Source organism: Pyxicephalus adspersus, chromosome 1, assembly GCF_032062135.1.
Source record: "Pyxicephalus adspersus chromosome 1, UCB_Pads_2.0, whole genome shotgun sequence".
NCBI lineage: Eukaryota > Metazoa > Chordata > Amphibia > Anura > Pyxicephalidae > Pyxicephalus > Pyxicephalus adspersus.
In genome coordinates this window covers 102,503,076-102,522,792 of record NC_092858.1, presented here as the reverse complement: position 1 = coordinate 102,522,792, position 19,717 = coordinate 102,503,076, and the positions used below count along the sequence as shown (strand labels likewise).

At 35.0% G+C, this 19,717-nt stretch overlaps 1 protein-coding gene across 6 annotated transcripts in view; it reads right to left on the bottom strand.

Annotated features, from left to right (window-relative positions):
* Positions 1-3,388: 3,388 nt before the first annotated feature.
* LOC140337786 (KN motif and ankyrin repeat domains 1-like) overlaps positions 3,389-19,717 on the bottom strand; it is a 44,439-nt gene continuing 28,110 nt past the window's right edge. The window contains exons 1-5 of one of the 6 annotated variants that reach the window (XM_072421606.1): positions 13,821-13,962; positions 12,124-12,200; positions 11,834-11,887; positions 8,599-10,548; positions 3,389-5,363 (exon numbers count right to left, since the gene is read on the bottom strand). In XM_072421606.1, the coding sequence (XP_072277707.1) occupies positions 5,332-5,363; positions 8,599-10,548; positions 11,834-11,887; positions 12,124-12,160 (2,073 nt within the window). In that variant the 5' untranslated portion in view covers positions 12,161-12,200; positions 13,821-13,962 and the 3' untranslated portion in view covers positions 3,389-5,331. Of the gene's footprint in view, positions 5,364-8,598; positions 10,549-11,833; positions 11,888-12,123; positions 12,201-12,408; positions 12,428-12,746; positions 12,930-13,820; positions 13,963-19,717 lie in introns of those variants that run through there. The other 5 variants (XM_072421589.1, XM_072421614.1, XM_072421622.1 and 2 more) reach the window with 5 other exon arrangements.

The window sequence follows — 19,717 nt, the reverse complement described above, 5'->3', positions numbered from 1 at the left end:
AGTTCCCACGGTCCAGGAATCCCACAATGACATTATGATTCATAATGTCATTGTCGGATAACCTTTAAAAAATAAACACATACAAATTCAATTTATTTAAAATGTATTTTTATTTTATTTTTTTTTACTTTTTTTTTCCCGAATTTTTGCTGTCGAATCCCGGGTTTTTTGGGTCGGGTTTATCCGAATTCGAACAGCCATATTCGGGTCGAATATAGGGACAACCCGAATTCGAACATCAACACTATTTACAACATGTTAACTAAGCAAAGCTTGTTTATCTTTCTGCCTATTACTAAAAAAAGAAAGAAAATTAGGGTTTTTGTAAACATTTACTTTAAAAAGACTTTATATGTCCATTTTTGGGACAAAAACTTATCTCTGTGCCACTCTGCTTTCTATCAGCATGTCAGCAGCATTTTGTACTGTTTATTCATCCCCCACTCCAGGACCTGCTGTAAAGTTGCTGATGCCAGTCAGTTCTAACAATGTTTTAATTAAAAATAGTTAAATGATGTTGACATTTGCATGAACAGTATTTATAGTATAGACTCCAGTTATGCTGTCAATGCCAAAAATGTCATAACAATCAACTCACCACATATACAGACGTGATTAATGTAATATATATTTTTTATATGTATATATTTGTATATTTTAAGCGTTTTTAGTATAGGTTTCATTGTGATCTATATCTAATTGGGAGTATGTTTACAAAAATCAAATGAAGAGTTCCCCATAAGCAAGCCAGATTTTTCAGCTGCATTTGCATCTACAGTACTTCTGATATGTTTAGTCATCATTTTCACTGGATCTGAAAGTTTTACCACATGCCTGGTATAACTGACATAGTTGTAACAATGTGCAATGTTTGTAGCTTGACAAAATGCCCACCAAAACCAAAATAAAGCATTCACAAGAAAAAGCATAGAGACTTTACAATGCTGGTTTCTCTTTTCTTAAAATATTTTATATTTAGAAGAATGCCCGACCTAACTGCCTTTTTTAATCTAACACTTGTTATCAGTCAGCAATTCCAAAATAACTGATTTACGATTCATTGATCATAGAATATGATTGCTAATGACAGTGTGCTCACCAGAGATGGAGATATCATTTACTTTAGCTGTCAGGGTATTGACGAAAGTTTAATAAATTCTGAAGTTGGCATTTAGAGTATATACATTAATAAAGGTATTCTCCATTTTTTTTATGTGACAGTACTGTGTGTCTGATCACTTGTTAAGCATCAGCTCTATAACATTGAAAGAAGGGGAGTGAAACACGTTCCCCCAATACACAGAAGCATAAAGTATTGAAACCTGAGTTGATGCTGAGACTGTAATCTGTAAATGAACTTGTTCCTCTGCCCTGCATTGGAAAACTTCACATTTGGAAGAGAGCAAAAATGTTTTTATGAAAGGGACTATTGTATGTATTTAATTAAATAGGCAAGCCAGTGGATTTTGAAATATTTCAAAATAATATTAGTAGTATTATATTTAAATTTGATTTCTTTCCTTGGCAGGCCTAGGATTGCACACTTTAAAAGCTTAGTGATGAGCATACTATCTCTGAAGAATGTACAATTTAGTATGTAAATGGCTTTTCAATGTTAAAAGATCCTGAAATGTTCTGTCAAACTAAAAAATTTGCTTTAGATGATTCCTTAATGACTAACTCGAGCTAAAGTTGTCTTGCCAGCTTTCAAATCTACATTTCTTCAGGCATGGTACTGAACTGAACACAGTTTTTGCAATATGTGTAGTTTTTAAAGCTTGCTAGAGAACATTATATCTAAAACTGGACATTGTTGTGTAATTCATTCACATCCAGCACATACACATCTCATCCTCATCTCAGTGTTCTAGTCAGATCCACACCTCCTAGACATGGAGTTATTATTTATCTCACCTTTGCCTACTTCCCCACATATCAATTCCCTCCCAATTCCACTTAAAAAACCTTCAGTAAAGTTATTGGTCATTGGTGCCAGGGACCTAAACAAAATGATTTCACATGATTAACATTTTGGGAGTACCTAGCAAGTACATTGTGACTGCACTAGTGAGGCCCCATCTGAGAGTGTAGTCTGTGACCATTGTAATATACTTTCATCAAATTGGGCAAGAACTACATGGAGAAGTATAAGAAAAGAGTGACCCATCTACAGCCCGAACACTGCAAGTGCCTAGTTTAGGGTTACATCTTATGTTTACTCAACATACCACCATTGTTATCACTGTAAATGTTATGGCCAAATCCAAACTGCAAAAGAGGTTGTATGTAAGTACTTATTTTGCACCAAGATTTTGTTTGAAGCTACTCATCAGGCATTCAAGATACTGTTACAAATTTTTGCTTGATCGGTGGTCTTGAAGTGCCCTGGCTCCTTCTAACCGCCTTTAATAAGAAATAAAAATGTACCGTTGAGGTCATCAAGGATTCCTGCATTTCATGTATTGCTGAAACCTGTAGGGCAAAAATGTTACTGGCATACTGTCTGTTGTAAGGGTGAGGTGGCTTGAGGGACAGTACAATGTGTAAAAGACACTCCCTGGAATGTCATTTTTTCAAACTGTCTCACGTGCAAAGGTATCCCTTTTGATCTACCGTCATATTGTTATATCACTCTTTCTCTACACCCTAAGCAGGTAAAGAAAAAAAAAACATGTTCTTCTAGATGTTCTTCAGTTGACATTGCACCTTTAATATATGTATTTAAGTTTTTTATGAACCCTTTTTCCGAGAGTAAATATGATAAAAAGCAATATGCACTAAAATGTTAAGTTCTAAAATGCCATGATCTCTGTCTAAAATTAAGTAGGTGCAGTCCTCAGTAGACATAGTGGCCCTGATTCATCAAGAAGGTCGCTCGCGAATCTGAAGACCACTCGCGCATCGGTATTCCGAAATCGAAAGCCGTCGCACACAATTCAGCAACTGAATGAGCTCACGACCGGAGCTGCGCATCCCCGGCAGCTTTACACTGGCGAGCTTGCATTAAAAGTCACTGTTCCCCTAAAAAAGCATTCTTTCTAATGGCACACATATTACCCTTAGCCCTAAAAAAAATGTTTGTGCTGTTCAAATGTTTAAAACATCTATATGCGCTAAGAAAAAGCATATTTTAAAATTACTTATTTCTTTTCTGTTAGGCAAGAGTTAACTGAGTTCAACGGAGTGGCGCGCGAAGCTATCGGACTAGATTTTCCCACAAAAGTCACAAGCACACACACGTTCTTTTGTTTGCTTCTTATGTATATTATATATATATATATATATATATATATATATTCAAAATGATTATTTTTAAATTGTTGCACTCCTCATAGTTATACACCAGACCTTGTCAAAGGAGAGAAAGGGGAATGACCAGTGCACTGTATTTTAAGGTATAAAATCATTTTCTTTAATGTTACTTAAATAAAAATCCATTTAGAAATGGTCATCCATAGCAAAAAGAAACAAAATTATTTAAAAAAATCATATTTTGTCTGTTCAAGGTATGTGGGAAGAATATATATATGGTTACAAAATCACTAGAGAACTAAGTGAGGTTCAATAAGCCATGTAGTTGTATATGTGCACAGTGATAAACCAGCAATATTAGGTTTAAAATGTTTGGGCTCATTTTTCACACTTAACCGCCTTTTGGTTTTCACATACTAATTCTAGTTTCAATGCAAAAATACAAAATAAACCCGTGACACAAAAAATTCACACAGAAAGATAAGAGCTCTGTCTAGCTGGCTGGATTGGCTGATTACATTCACTGGAGCTTTTTCCAAAAAAAAAACTATACACACAATCTAAAATATATACCATTGAATGCGTTAGTACACATATTGTAATTAAAATATATCAAATGCACATATGTACTTTATTTGTGTCAGCAGATGACATTAACTAGAACATTAACTGATTTAAATACATTTTAATGTAGTAACACCAGGAAAGTCCTATAATACATATTTGGATCAGCATTACGGAGATGAATTTCATTTCCATGTGATAATCACACAAAGGAGACTTTGCAGTGTCATTACACCAAAAAATATACACCCCATTTAAGATTAAAGATAAAACCTTTATATTACATACATGTAGTGAGAACAGCCTATCTGGTCACTTTTTCAATTTTTAAAAAGACATTACTGTATTGTTTTTGTCCAAACAGAAAGGTCTTAAAGTATAAATAGAATATTATACAGGACTGGTAGCAAGCTGTTATTGTTGAACATTACATAATGGCAGACTAGGTATAGTCAGACCATCTGGGGTGCTGTATATAATAAGAAAAGGGTTCAAGGTCACTGGCAGTAAATTTGTCCCAGCAATAGGGATAATAACTACCCTAGTTAGTAGTCAATAGAACTGATCTATTCCTTTTCATCAGTGCTCATTGTGAGTATTAAATGCACTGGTTTTAGTGATCAGTGGGGATAATAAATGCCCAAAGCATCTGTGGTCAGTGACAGTAATACTTGTCCTAATACTAGTAGAAGAATTGGTGCTCTCCAATTGATATTCAGTAGGTGAAATATAGTGTCTTGATAGGGTGTTCAATGGCACTTAGCTTGTATACTTTGTGTTATATGTGGTGTATTCACAGCCAGGCACAATCAAGCAGGAGGTCACTGTTTCCAACAGTGCCAGATGTTATGTGTTTTAGAACAAAGCACCTGCTGCCACTGTGCAAAAGGCAGATCCCCTTTTTTGGCTTAAAATAAGAAATCCCTGCATGCATGAACTTTTACTAAAGGGTCAGTTTACAGCAACCATTGGACTGTATCCTTCATGTAGGCCATAGTTGGGTACATATATTGCAACAAATGTTTAAGCTGATCAGTTTGCAATTCTCTCTCTGGCCATCACATACTCTCAATTGTAAAATGCTACATTTTTATTAATCACCTATATTAAATTAAATATTATTAATTACCTTCATTTTTATTCCCCACAAACCAAACATATAAAGGCTTCCATGTAAGGGGAACTACTGCTTAAAAGAACTTTACGGCTACATTTAGCAACTTGCAGGACAATTTGCATAAAATATGTGTTGCCATTACAAGTAAAAGTTATTTGCATATAGGCACAGTAGACATGATTTGGTATGGCATCTGAGAAGTTTTATAAGCATTCAAAAAAAGATTATAGTGAATACACAGTATATTGCAAACATCAGATATTAGGAACACATAGGTTAGATTAAAATATGTTTTTTCATCACCATAGGATGCATATGGGAATCAGTAATGTGACCACTGTAATGTTTGCTGAAGTCAACTGTGATGACTGCTAATATCCACCCGATATCTTCAGTACTTAAATGGCAAGAACCTGAGCACAACTCATAACTAGAATAAAAGAAACAGAAAGAATGTAACATAGCAACCTAAACATGTAAAAATATACCAAAATGTGTTTCCCTTTTAAAACCAAGCTTGTAGTAATCCTGCATGCAAATTTCTTAACCTTAACTGTCAGCACACAACAGGGACCTTTAAAAATGTATATATCAGGACAGTTTTCAGTGTGAGCTTTTTACCCACCCAAAATACTCGACTTTTTTGGTTTCCTGGGTGAATGGACTCACCACTCCCATTTTAACCCTACTTATGGTCTGTTCATGTGGCATTTTGGGTTTATGTGAACCTTAGGATGCAGGAGGGAGTAGAGCCTTGCTCTTAACCCATTAACCCAGGAATGACCTACATACCAAAAAGCCTAGGGACTCTGGGTACTGGTGGGTCTCACATTAAAATAGGGATTTTAATACATGCAACTAGGGGTTCCAGCTGTGTGCTGATTTAGCTAAGAAGCATACATGTTTAGGTTTACTGTACAGTTAAATTTTTGGCAAAATGCAACCCTCCTAACTAGTCTATTCATAAGAAGACACTACAAGGTTTCACCTATTACTTTTATGATTCAAAAAGCAGCACAGCATCCAGTGGGAAGTAATTGGCCGGAACTTTCAGTTTTCTTTGGCTAAAACTAAACAACACAAAAAATTGGTTTACAGGGCATGCATTTACATAATGCCCCAATGCACTAATGAGCAGCTAGTGAGGAACAGGGAACAATTGAACAGTTAGGCTGGCCTCTGCTGCTACTATAGAGACAACATTGAATGTTAGGGATACAGTTTTAATTAATCATTTGGGTTATGACTGGCTGGGTGTGGGAGGATTCATGCAGAAATAGAAGCTTTGAAAATACTGCAGGCAGGTAGGCAGGCTCACTCTGGACTATTATTGATCACTGCACCTACTTGTCAGGTCACTGGTACATTATTCCGGAACTGACAAAGATAGTGCACATTGTTTCTACTGTGTTCTGTAGTGCCAACTGTTTTAGGGCCAGCAGTGGTTTGCTATTAATTGCAGGCTTTACTTAGGTGTAACCATTGCAATCACTTTCCATTTTTACAATTTGTACAACTTTGGCTGGGAAATTTAAATCCAAATTTGGCTGACATGTCAAATATATCTGGATTTTATGTTCTAGTAATAGCGTGTACATTTGAGAATTGGGAATTTTCTTACACATTTAGATGGCATGTTCACAAAAGAATTTTGGTCTTTGTCAATCATTTCACCCCTCAAATGTCAAATAAATCTGGATGTATTTCGTTAACAGTGTATAAACTTTTATTCCAGATTGGGGTAACATGATTAAAACAGACATGTTGGTCACTGTTCTTCATTTCATCATCCAGTACTGTCAAGAACATCGGCAAGTGTTTTCAATTAGGGAACAAGGGAATTTGATTCTAGATCTGGGTGGAGAAAGGAAGAGGAAGGTTTACACTAGCTGAGGCTTCCTCCTACTTTTCATGTCACCATCAATGGGACACATGTAAAAGAAAAAGGGCACAAGCCTGCTTCCCGAACCACACAAGGCTGGGTTCTCAGGCATACACAGTCTGAGACAAATAAGTGCCTTTATGGGGCTCTGTATACTAAATGACCCTAGCATAGATCACATGACATTCACAGTTCACTACTGGGTGGCTACCATCTCAGATACACAGGATTCTGCAGAGAACAAACCCCACATGTCTCTATAGAGAACATTAAGTTGTTTATGTACATCCTTTTCCTCTGACAACCAGTATCCATCTGCTAATTGTTGCAGCTCTACTACCTGTGGGCAGTGAACAGGAAGCAGCAGTAGCACCACTACTGCCACACCCAGGTTGATTCAAAATTAGCACCCAAAGTCAGCATTTGGCCATGGTGGCCACTGAATATAAAAAAATGTAGTATTTCAGCTTCAGCTTGGATATCTTCCAACTTCAGAACTAAAGACTCAATTATTTGGATAGTAGGTTTCCAAAATTGATATGTGACATGAGCTTGGGAATGCTCTAGAACTACTTGTCTTCCTTGCTGCAGGTGTGTAATTTGAAAGGGTGTTCAGTGCAGCTTAGGAGGGGGACTGATGGCTGAAGGGCACATGTCTGTCCACAGCCAATGTCAATAGCCTGACCTTTATCAAAATGAACCTGGCTTGGATCTCTGTTGACCTTCGCACCCCAATTTCAGATTTGTTACAGCATGCTTTTGTTGCTGCCTGTGTATTCCTCCTATTACAGCCTAATGGCATATTGAAGTGATTCTTGTTACTAAATTTCCAATTTTAGACTAGAAGGCTACTCCACTCCAGTTTCCAACCTCTCCCACTCTCCATATACCATACTATGAGACCTAACTATTTTTATAGCTTCCAAGGCCTTCTGCTTCTTCTATGAGACCTAAGTAATGTTTTAGGGAAAACTCTTTTAATGCCTTTTGCATCTGCTCTGAGAGCTTCTTATTTGTTTTTTTTAGGAAAACCTATTCAAGGACCCTTTTCCTGTCCTCTTAGGCATGCCAGTGTTGCTGTCCAAGTGTGGTACCATGGGCTTTTAAATATAGTATACCCATGGACTGTATAATCAAAGGCTGATGCTTTCCATTTTTTTCTTACCAAAATCTAAGCCTGAAATATTGTTTTTCAGGATTGGATAGAGTGGGAATGGATTAAAACTCTGTTGGAGATATTTCTGATAAAAAAAGATCTGTTGTACCAGGGTAGGAAGTAAAGGAAACTCTAAAAGCAACACAGACTGAAGTACATTTTTTAAGTAACCCCTGTCAGCTTCTTATCGTTTTCTGTTTTACAGATCTTCCTTAAACTCCTGTCTAGTAAAATGTTGTCTCAAGAACATGAAGTAAAGGGAAATTCTCTCTATTGGAGCCCCAGATACCAGTAAAACCTGATAGGAATTCCAAACTTTCCTTATTCTAACCAAAACTAAAAAGGGTAAAAATATACTTTGGGGTCCATTTATAAAGCAATGAATCTGACATTTATCAAAGTTCTCTGGTGGAGGGTCAATCACTGCCACACACATGGACCTGGAAGGTTCTTCACCAGGGGATGTTTGGTGAACATTAGATTTACTGCTTTATCAATAGACCACTTTAATGTTACAGTTGTCCATTAAAAATTATTTAAACCTAAACAGGCAATATATATATATATATATATATATATATATATATATATATATATATATACATACATATTAAAAAATGTACTTACTGACTTCATCTAAAGATTTTAGTGTCCTGCTTCCTTCTGTTTCTTCATCATCATTATTCTCTATCACTTCATCTGAACTTTGAAGATGCATTAATGTGTCCTTTTCACCTGCAAGAGCCCCAGTGGCACCTGCTTCACCATCCTTCATATCTTTTTCAGATATTTCATACTCATTGTTATCTTTATTGTTAGCACCATCCGCATCATCTCTGCCTAAGATTGTAAGTCCATGCTCAGAAACTAGTACACTTGTGTTGTCAAATTCATTGCTGCTGGGTATTGGCTGCCTCTCAGAATGTGCACTTATGCCTTTTTCTTTATATTCCACTACCCTATCTACAAAAGTTGAATCTTCCAAATGACGTATTCTATTTATTTCAATGTGACTGCTTATGTCATTTTCGGACATTTCTAGAGCACCCTTAAGTCCACCATTTCTGTTTCTGGCGTCCACCATTTGTAAGTACTCTTCAGGTGGCTTGTTGACCATTGAAGCATTTGCCTCTGCTGATGTTTCCACTGGGATTGATTGAACACCAATGACTGTTCTAGTAGAGACAGCTACCCTTAGCTCTTCCATTTCATCACAGGCAGCCCTAAGATTATTTTCAAGAATTTTGATAACAGCTCTTTGATGTTCTATTGTATGTTCCAAAATCTGTATTTCCTTCTCGGCTTCACTTGTTAGTCCTAATAATGGTTCCATAACCCAAACACAAACATCTTTTGTTTCAACTGAACATTGTACAGCAAAATCTCTATTTTCATGTTGTGACCCACAGTAAAACACAGAATCTGTCATGGGAATGTCCTCACCAACTGCTACAGACTTTCTAGACTTTTCCTTTACTGCTGGATAACGAACAAGTGTTTTGTCAGTTGTCACTTTTTCATTACTCATTTTCCTCTCTGTATCACTTAACTTCTCAGTGAGTCTTTTCAGCTCTGTAATTTTACTAGGTTTTGATATACCAGACTCTAGTTTAATTTCAGATCTAGATGTTTCCCTTTCCAATTTTAGGTCATGTTCAGATATAACATCAAGCTTTTTCTTTAAATCAATCTCATGGAGGCTAGAATTAGTATTTGGTGACATGCCAATAGCATATGATTTGTACTTCTCCACTTCATCAGTAAGATGCCTTTTCTCTCTTTCCAGGGTATGAATTTGCTTTTGTAGGACAGGAATGACTTTTACCTGTTCTTCAAGGTCTTTTAGCTGCTTCAATGAAGCAGCCATCTGCTCCCGAATATACTGAAGATGAGTTGAAGAATTGTCAGCTGGAGTATTTCTGCCAGAATTCACAGGACTGAATTTCATAGATCCAGTAGAGGTTGGGCTAAGGACTGCACGTCTGTCACCAATTTTATTATACTGCAAAGTTGATAATGTTCCATGTGTGAGATTGGGTGAACTTCTACTGGCAACACTCAACTTAGACAAATTTGATGATTGTATTTTTTCATAGTCTACATTTAGTTGCTCTTGTTTTTTCCTAGCCTCAGCAAGTGTTTTCTCAACACTGGCATTTAAAAATGACTTTGATTTTGCTGTTGGAGGTGGAAGAAGTTTAAATAAGGGTGTTGGTGTTATTGGAGTTGACTTTCTCAAACCCAAAGCCTCTTTGGCACCAAAGTAGCTAACATCCCTTGTCTCATCTCTCGTGAAAAAAACAGAATCGGATAAAGTGCCATCCTCGCTATAATCCAAAGACTCTGTTGAAACTGAAATACCAGTTTGGCTAGACAAGCTTCTTAAAGATGAAGTAGAGCGCCTTGATGACCTCGGTTTTCGGCTAAGAGACATTTTCTTCAATGTCTGACCACTCTGTATATCATCAACATATTTTAGAAAATCCAGATCCAACTGAAATCCATATGGCGTTTCTACACAGTAAGAAGTCTTGTCACTTTCATTACGATCCCAGTATAAGAAAGGAGCCCCTAGATCTTTTTGAAAACAATGAACATGTGTCAGTACATTGTTATAGCAAAAATGCATAAAATGCAACTCCATTAACTAATTTGATACAATTTATTAGGAGTTTATACCTTGATTATGACATTTATTTTAGTTAAGTAAGGTATAAATACCTTAGAGCCCTTATATGGCTTATGTGGTTTATAGGGCTCTGACATTCCCTTAAACATTCCCTTGGGGAAATCAATTACTGCCATTGAAACACATGGACCTGGAAGATTCACACAAGGGAATGTTTGAGGGAGTATCTGATTCCCTGTTTTTTTTAACAGAGCCCATGCTGTATGTATTTGTTCAAAGACCAGTCATATCTATTGAGATTATTCAATTGGATAATTAACTAAATAGTCAACTTTTTTATGTTGATAGTAATTGATTGAAATCAAAAACACTTAAACATTTTTTTTCTTTTGCAAAAAAATTATATATGCAATTTAGCTGCATAAAAAACAACTAAGAAAAATATAAACCAGAGTGTTTAAGAGTTAAATAAAGTGTACTTATCCATTTTGGATTAAGTATAATAGAATTAAACCTTCTGCAGGGTCTTTATATCTTTCTTTGTCAAAAAAGGAAAAAAAACATTACATGGTAAAACCAGGGTGATTTAATTATTATTAACACAAAAACATAGCTAAATTTTCAGTAACATTATTGTAATTATTGTACCAAAAATGTGTTCCACCATCTAGGAATTGAGTTAGGTAATAATTCATCAAAATGGCAAATTTCATTTTTCAATTTGTGCCTTTTAGACACTAAAATGATGGCTCCTTGCTTCGTTCCTAGCCTAAGGCTGGGTCTACATAAACTTTTTAAAATGTAAATGTTGCTATCGCGTTTACATTCGTTTTTATGCTTTTTTAAGCACTTTCATCAACGTTTTCCTGTGTTTTTCTTGCGTTTTCCCGCTTTAACCCAGCATATTAATTTTTAAACGTTGCAAGTAACATTTAAGATAAAGCTCATAAACGTGCCTCAAGTAAATGTCCTGGTGTAGATTAGCCCATTGGAATGCATGGGAATTTCCAAAATGGGCTTTAAAAGCCTCAGGTTAAATGCATCCATGTAGACTAAGCCTAAGTTATGCAAAGGAGTCTGACAAATCAGGTACTTAACTGCTTGCATTTAGGGAAAAAAATGAATTTCTGTATAAATATATACAGTGCTGCAGCAATTCATGCCTTTTATATGAGCCTGAATTTCAGCCTTAAAGCAAAAGGGTCTCAATTACAGCCAGACAGCTAAACTTACCAGAATAGGAAGTCAAGGATGGCAGTTTACACATTTCTTTCAGACGTTGTTTCCCTTAAAGAATTTAAATAATTTGCTTAATAATATTCCTTCCACAAAATTGATCAATGAATGCTTTATTTGTATACAACTGGCTAAATATAAACTTACACCCAGTCAAATATTTTTCTTTTCCTTGTTTAGCTACATACATACATGCATACATAGTACGATATTTAATGAAAATTACTGTTTTTTAAATTTTTTGCATAGAACATCATGTATTGCTGAAAAGCATGCAACTACATTACCTGGAAGGTTATTATTTATATTAATAGACTGCGTCATCTTGGTACGACAATGTGAAGACACAGAGTCAGGAAGAAATCTGTAAAACAGAAAACACAAAAAATGAGGTGCAAGTCAGAATATAACATCTTGAGAACAACTGTGATAAATACTAGATAATGCCGTGATAGTGTTACCATCTCTAAAAAAACACCCAGTCAAATAGTGTCAATGGTAATTTGATTTAACATATGGCATTTTATATTAAAATTGTAATATTCCACTATTCTAATTTTGATTACACTTACATTTTTTTGTAAGACAAAAACTTGAGTCTGTTTTAAAATTTCCTCTTTTGACAGTAAAATGAATATATATTTTTCTGTTGATGTATTTCAAGAATTACCGATCAATGACTTCTTTCTCCCTTAAACCAGTATTTAAGAAGTTATGCCTTCTAAATCCATTAGATGTATCTGCTATATGCATAAGAATATGTTTACAATGGAAGTGGGAATAACCACAGTGTTATACACAACTGTACATATTAGTCAGCAATATAAAAAAACTATTATTCCTGCAACATCTCAGTTACAGGTAAAATGTCACGGCACAGGGTTTATTATTTTTCTGTATGCCCACTGACTTGTTCTCTCTGTCTTGGTGATAGGAGGTACTGTAAGAGAGAATCTTCCACTGCGAACAGCTGTCTTCTGGTAAAGTCTCATTTCCTGTTGTGTCTTGAGCACAGGAAAAAACATTACAGAATTTTACCATTCTCTGCTATTTCTTTTTTTTATTTTGCTATAAATGCACTTTTTAAAAAAGAAAGCTAATACAAATAAAAATGACTTCTAGGGGACCAGTGAAACAAGTATCATCACTTTTAAACATCTAAAAAGGGTGCTAGTGTTTGCATCCCAAGAAAAAAAAAATTTCAGTGCCATTTAAATTCCACATAGAATATCTGGGTTGACAGACGAAGTGGTGATAGTAAGAAAGTTATAGAGCACGGTGGCTCACAGGTTAGCACTCTGGTCTTTGCAGCGCTAGGTCCTAGGTTCAAATCACAACCAGGATGCTATCTGCATGGAGTTTTCATGTTTGTGTGGGTTTCCTCTGGGTACTCCAGTATCAAATCAGTCAATCAGTAATGATCAATGTTTGTTCCTGCTATTTTAAATTGGTGAAATGTTAAAAGTGCTTGGTTCCGAAAAGGTTACTACATTTTAGACATCATTTTTAGTCTTTGCACTAATTTATAAATACATAAACCAAATTAGTATTAGTCCAAAAGTGTTCACATAAAAATGTTTATACTTTTTAATTTTGCATAAAGCTACAAAAGGCAAAATAATGGTATATTATTTTCCATATCAATTTGATTGGTCTAACCTGCTATATGTTTGTAGCTCATTTATCTATTTACACTTTAAATTTTGTACATTAAATTTAGAATGTACTAGATTCTAAAAATATAACTAGATTAAAGTAGATAATAGGTAAAATAATCGATAAACTCAAAATTCTCCATTGTGGTCAACATGATAATAACAACTGTAATCAAATGAAGTAGAAACATTTACCAATGGCTACAACACATTGTTACATGGTATGAATGTTTCCTTACAAAAAAGTGCAATAATAGTCAGTGAAATCAAACATGAAACAATCAAATGTTTTTGTTATAAAGGTAGCATGCATAAAATGCTGCACATACCTCTTAACAACACTTTGTCTTGTAGATATACTTATTTCCAGGTTTTTGATAATCCCAGGAATTTAGAGAACATGCTCACTGAGAGTGCTTCAAGCTGAAATGAAACTTGTAATAACATCTGCTGTCACAAGAAACGTATGTGATTTCCTGAGGATTGGCCCATTCTGGGAAACAGCCTTTCCTTTGAAAAACTCTTCATTGTTGTGTGGCTAGATCATAATTCCAGATTGTCAGGAATATTCAGCCAGCTTCCTGACACAAGTACATTAGAGGGGCTGTGCAAATGTCTGAATATCCTAGAAGAGTGTTCTGTTAAAGCTCTGTTTTAAACACTTCTGTTTATTTCACTCAGTTTCAGTTTATCTTTAGTTTGTATAACATTTTAAACTGGATTTATTAAATGGCATTGGACATTGAATGAACTGAGCTTTACACTGTAGTTTTATATCCTGCAAGAATTACAAAGCTCTCTTCTCCCCTAGCTGACACCACCCTTCCCTTGGGGGAGCAGTATCTGTTAAATGGGAAAATCCAACACGCAATGGACCTTTTTTCCTGCGATCAGTCTAGCAAGGATGTGTGCAGAGGTCTGCAGTAGCAAATGGGAACATTGCATATCCCATCATCCCAATATTTTCAGATTATGAAGGACAGCATGAAGATTATGTTATTATGTTGTCTGGTGATCATTCAAAAACTTTACTCTAACAGACATAACAGCATGTCCAAGGTGCACAATATTGACAATGACAAATTCAAAAAACTGTTAAAAACGTCTATAAGCCCAGACAAGTTACAAGTAGATTGTGTGATCATTCATTCACCATCCAGTCCAATAAAGAGAATTTTGTGTATGGAGCTGGTCTATTGAGTATTCCCACAGTTTTACTAAAATTTAATAAAATAATATTTGGTCATATCTAAAAATGTCTGATCTTTTGGGAAGGTGTTAAAATGTACTAAATTATTTAAATCAAAAGAAAACTGAGAAACATTTTGAGTCAACTGACCTTTGAATTTTTTTTGAAAAACAAAATTGTTTAGATCAAATCGAGTTTAAGAGATCCTAAATACAACTGAATTACAATGGCTTAAAACGGATAGAAATATTAAAAAAACTTTCTATGTGGTAATAAATCACCGCAAGTATAAACAAGTATTGTATGACAAATAAACAATATTCACATTTTATAAAAAAAAAAAACAAATAACTAAAATCTCCTCTCGTCTTTAACATGTTGTTGTAACTTCAAATGTCATCTTTATAGTATTTTTTCAGAGTACCTGAATAGTAATATGGCATAGCCCTTTAAAATACTTTGTTTTTCAAGATATTTTCCTTCCCCACCCTAACATGTAATTTCCTTTGACTTTACAATAGTCGCTGCAGTGTTATTGTATTCAGAATTATAGTTGTAGTTACTAAAAGTGTCTAAAACAAGCAAAACTATTTGGATAGATGCCCCTCTTTTTTCATACAAAAATATGCATGACACAACATCCCTTGGACAGCAGGCTTGCATAACAATTTCTGCTGTTCCACAGCATAAATTTTAGTCTTATGCTGGGTGAATGGACAGCTGCCTCCCATATAATCAAAGCAAAATGATTGACTTAATAATTATTAGTGCAGCAACCCATATAATCTTGTTCTTATAGTCACTCTACTAAAAGCTGATTTCTAACCTAAACACCCCTGTAGCTCTAAATATTCGGCATCTGTTACAAAATATAGCTGCTTTCCTGAGCAACAAATTCAATTTTACAATCACATTCCAGATAATAAAAGGTAAAGGCCCAATTACAAATACGTTCTGCAGGAAAGGCATGCAAAAAAATGCACATTCCTGCGAGTCTAGGGTACTGTGTTTACCACGCATTGTGTTTTGCAGTGCCAATCATGCCTAATGGCACCCTAATTAATCTTTAAAGCGCATTGCAGTGCAGCTCAGGCCAATGCAATATAGGCGAGGTTTGCTTTTTGAATCACTGTTGTGTGTTATGCAGCCCATGCAAGTGAAACGGCTGTTCTAAAGCTGGCCTAGCATTTATTGTTTGAACTTACCTTTTGTAGCTGACAATTATTACATAAATATACTTACCACACTCAGCTGTTGTATTTGGTTTTCACAAACAGTGATGCTGTACATTATGTTCAAAAATTGTCTGTCCAGAGTATATTGTTCCAGAATTCTTGTGGTTTATTCAGATGCTGCAACCCAATTTATTCAGCCATATTTGTTTTGACTTGCTGATAAACCTTTAATCAAGTGCACCTGGCTGTTACTTACCCTCCTAATTCAAATAGGAGTGGTAAGAGTGTACATCATTTTTCACTCACTATCTGAATTTTGACTTTGTTCAATAAATAATGACACATGTAAAGTCATGTGTTGTTGTCTATCTGAGGTCATATTTACCTAATTTTAAGTGCCAGATCATTTGTTTTTGTCCTGATACACAAACCTTAGAATTGAAGGAGGATGTACATTCTATTTACATGTCTGTAGAGGTGCTGAATAGTTCTACGTCTGAGGAGAAGGTAGTAACCTAGAACCATGAAACTTCCATGCTATTTCACATATTCACTCAAAAGTTCATTGCACATCATTTCTTAAGTTGCTTTAAAATTTGATCTGATCACTAAAATACTGTTCTGCCTCTGCTATTATCTACAAATCATTAAGAAATGCCCTCCTTTTGCTTTTAAAATATGGAGGAAGTCAGATGGAACAAGATTAGGTGTATGGTTGAGGCATAATACAGATGACAATTTAAGAGGTTATGATGCATGAACGGAAAAATGAAGAGAAGAAAAAACAATGGAAGCAATTTATGCATCACTCTGTCTAGCATAAGAGTGGGGTACATGAATAGTATAATTTTCCTTTAACTTTAGCTTACATCTTCAGAACCCTGGGAACCCAAAAACAAAAAGTCTTTTAAAAGTAAATAGTAGTTTGCAACATTAGTGTAAATGATTATACTTTGATAGTAAATGTGTTTTTGCTTTTCACTTTCAAAAGTAGCTTTCTAGAGAACATGTTCTTTGGCATAGACAGCAAATACCGTAGGTATGTTCTCCTTTGTCACCCAGTTGAATTAATAGGAAGCCAGATAGTTAAGTATGGCATCCCACCAGTAATTCTTGCCACTGAACCTCATACAGTGACACCATATTTTCTTGCACAAGCCATATTCCCTCCACCAAAGCTTGTTAAGCTTGTTAAGCAGTGGGATGTATGATCAACATGTGTCCAAGCTACATTTGACTACTTTTCTTTTATCGAATCTCGCGATTCGTGCTATAACCACCCCCCGTGTATGGTAAAAAAGTGTAAGTGCAAAAACACCACACAAAAAACGTGCACTGGCGTACTATTTGTGATCCCTCCTCTAAAGAGGAAGGGCCACCCTTTTCCTCAGACCCTCCGAAGCCAAGCTCCTGACGACATTTGTCTACTGGTAATAATGGGCCAGCATATTTATGTTTTGAGTAATGCTTCAACCAGTAAACTGCTGGCTAGTCACCCTACTGCCTCACATGCTTCCAAGGTGGTGAGAGAATCTTCACAAACTAGATGTAATTAGGAGGGTAAAGAAAGAGGAAGCAGTAGCTCCAGTTAAAAATCTAAAGGCTTACCAGAAATACCTACCTTTACTAGATAATTAATGCTGCACCTTTTAGGGTGGTAAGCAACACCTATGGCTAAGGGCAGGTATTTTTAGTACTATTTTGAGATTGCATTGTTATGCTCAGAGAACCTAAATGCCCTTATGTAAAGTTTCTGTCACAGTATCCGTGACTGCACAATGAATAAAGGCACAATTAAAAGGAACACTGGCTGAATAATTGGCTCCTTTCCACTGTTTTTAGTTTCTTTTTAGATTCTACCAACAAAAAATGGCCCAAGATGGTCATAACACAAAAAAAGAAACTATAAAACATCCTTTTACCTACCTAGGGACCTACATATCAGATGTTGCAATAATAAAACTCCTTATCTGAAAGACAATAAAATATTTACATTAGAATCAGAATCAAAACATTAGAATATTTACCTTCCCTTAAAAAGGTTCCCAATAAATATTTTAAAATTATCAATGACTGTTAAGTTGAGGAAGGGAATGAGCTCTCATTGTTTTCCAGAATGGCTATATTCCATCGCCTTCTGAAGGTCTCTAAGTCCATTAGAGCACCAAAGGGAAGACCTTTTGTTCTGGATGTATATGTTTTAAGAACAATTTTTTCAAGTAAGGAGTTTATCATATAATATTTCAAAAATTGTAACACTTGCATTGTGATGAATTTAGAGATCAAGAAATGGTGCTTGGTAGAAAGGCAACTAAATAGTTTAACTATGGTATACACCCGTGCAAAGCATTAAACAATGAATGTGGCACCAGAAAAGTGGGCAGGAGTAAGAAAAGTTTATAAAATATCATTATAAAAATTTGCTTATAAAAAAAAATATTTTTCCATAAATGGTAACATACAAAGTGATATGATAGTGGTCAAAGGCTGAATATGAATAAATTGAACCACTTATGAGGAAATTGTTCAAAATACAGCTCAATGTCAGACTGTGATATAATGACATACCAAATACTAAATAAGCAAATGGAGCACATAAAAATGAACGTACCTTAATGTATTGTAGTAATGTTTACACAAATAGGTAAAAATACAGATTTTGTGGTCATCCAAATTTAAGATAAATATTGTTTTTGTGGTGTATTTATCTACATGAGTTACAAATACATTTGGAATGTACAACTGGGCCTCTAAAAAAGAGAACTGGAGAACATTTATAGGGTAATCCTTATACTGCACATCTGTTTAACATCTCTGAATACTTACAATTAGTACAGATACTGCAGATTTTGTGTTTCATAGAACACAAAAGGTAAGTTGTGATATAGAGGAGAAGAAAATTTGCTAAAATACATTTTTTAGATTTTTTGGATTATGACATTGGTACATGTTCCTCAAAACTTTTAGATGGGAAAAAGTCTGTTTATATGACATGTAAAATTGATCATTTATACGATATGTGTATGTTTACCATATAATTGGATGAATAATGTGATTGTAGGGTTAATTTTAGTTTAGTGAACATTCCATTTGTGCAATGGAAACATTTTATTTCTATAGAAAATAAACCACTTTATAATATATACTGAGTTAGTCAATACTTAACCAATAAAATTACTTATTTTCTATTTTGTATGCAAAAAAAAAAATCAGCTCGAAAATAGCAAGCAAGGGCTTCATGCTAATGTAATTTTTCATATATATATATATATATATATATATATAATTATATATATATATTCATATTCATTATCTAACAGTGCTTGATACATGATCTATAGCTTATGCCTAAATTCCCTGGAATTACCAAGTGATCTGTGTCTGCACAAATTCGGCATGCTATCTCAGTCCTAAAACAGGAAGCCGAACAAAGTGAGGAAATCCTCAGGAAACATCTTAGTCCACTGAGAGCCATATTAAATATTTTAAGCCCACACTTGCTTAACATGAACTCTGCAGCAGCTGGATTACTACTACAAAATATACACTTACAATAGTGTTTATTGGTTTGTGAAACAACCTAAACAGTAAATACTTATCAAGATTCACAACACCTTCTATAGTTAGGGTCCTTGTAGTACAGTGCTTAAAGTTCCTTTAGTGTGTTTATCTTATGGATAACAGCCAGACTCCATATGATTCCCAATAGGATCAGGAGTTTCCCTCCTACAATCGAACTAAAATCAAACATCCCAGCAAAGTGAATGTTTTAGGGTGGGAAACCAAAGATGTGTTGGACATGGACATTCTTTGTCAGCATCCTTTTGCAACCAGCACAAATATAAATGTATAGTATTGATAT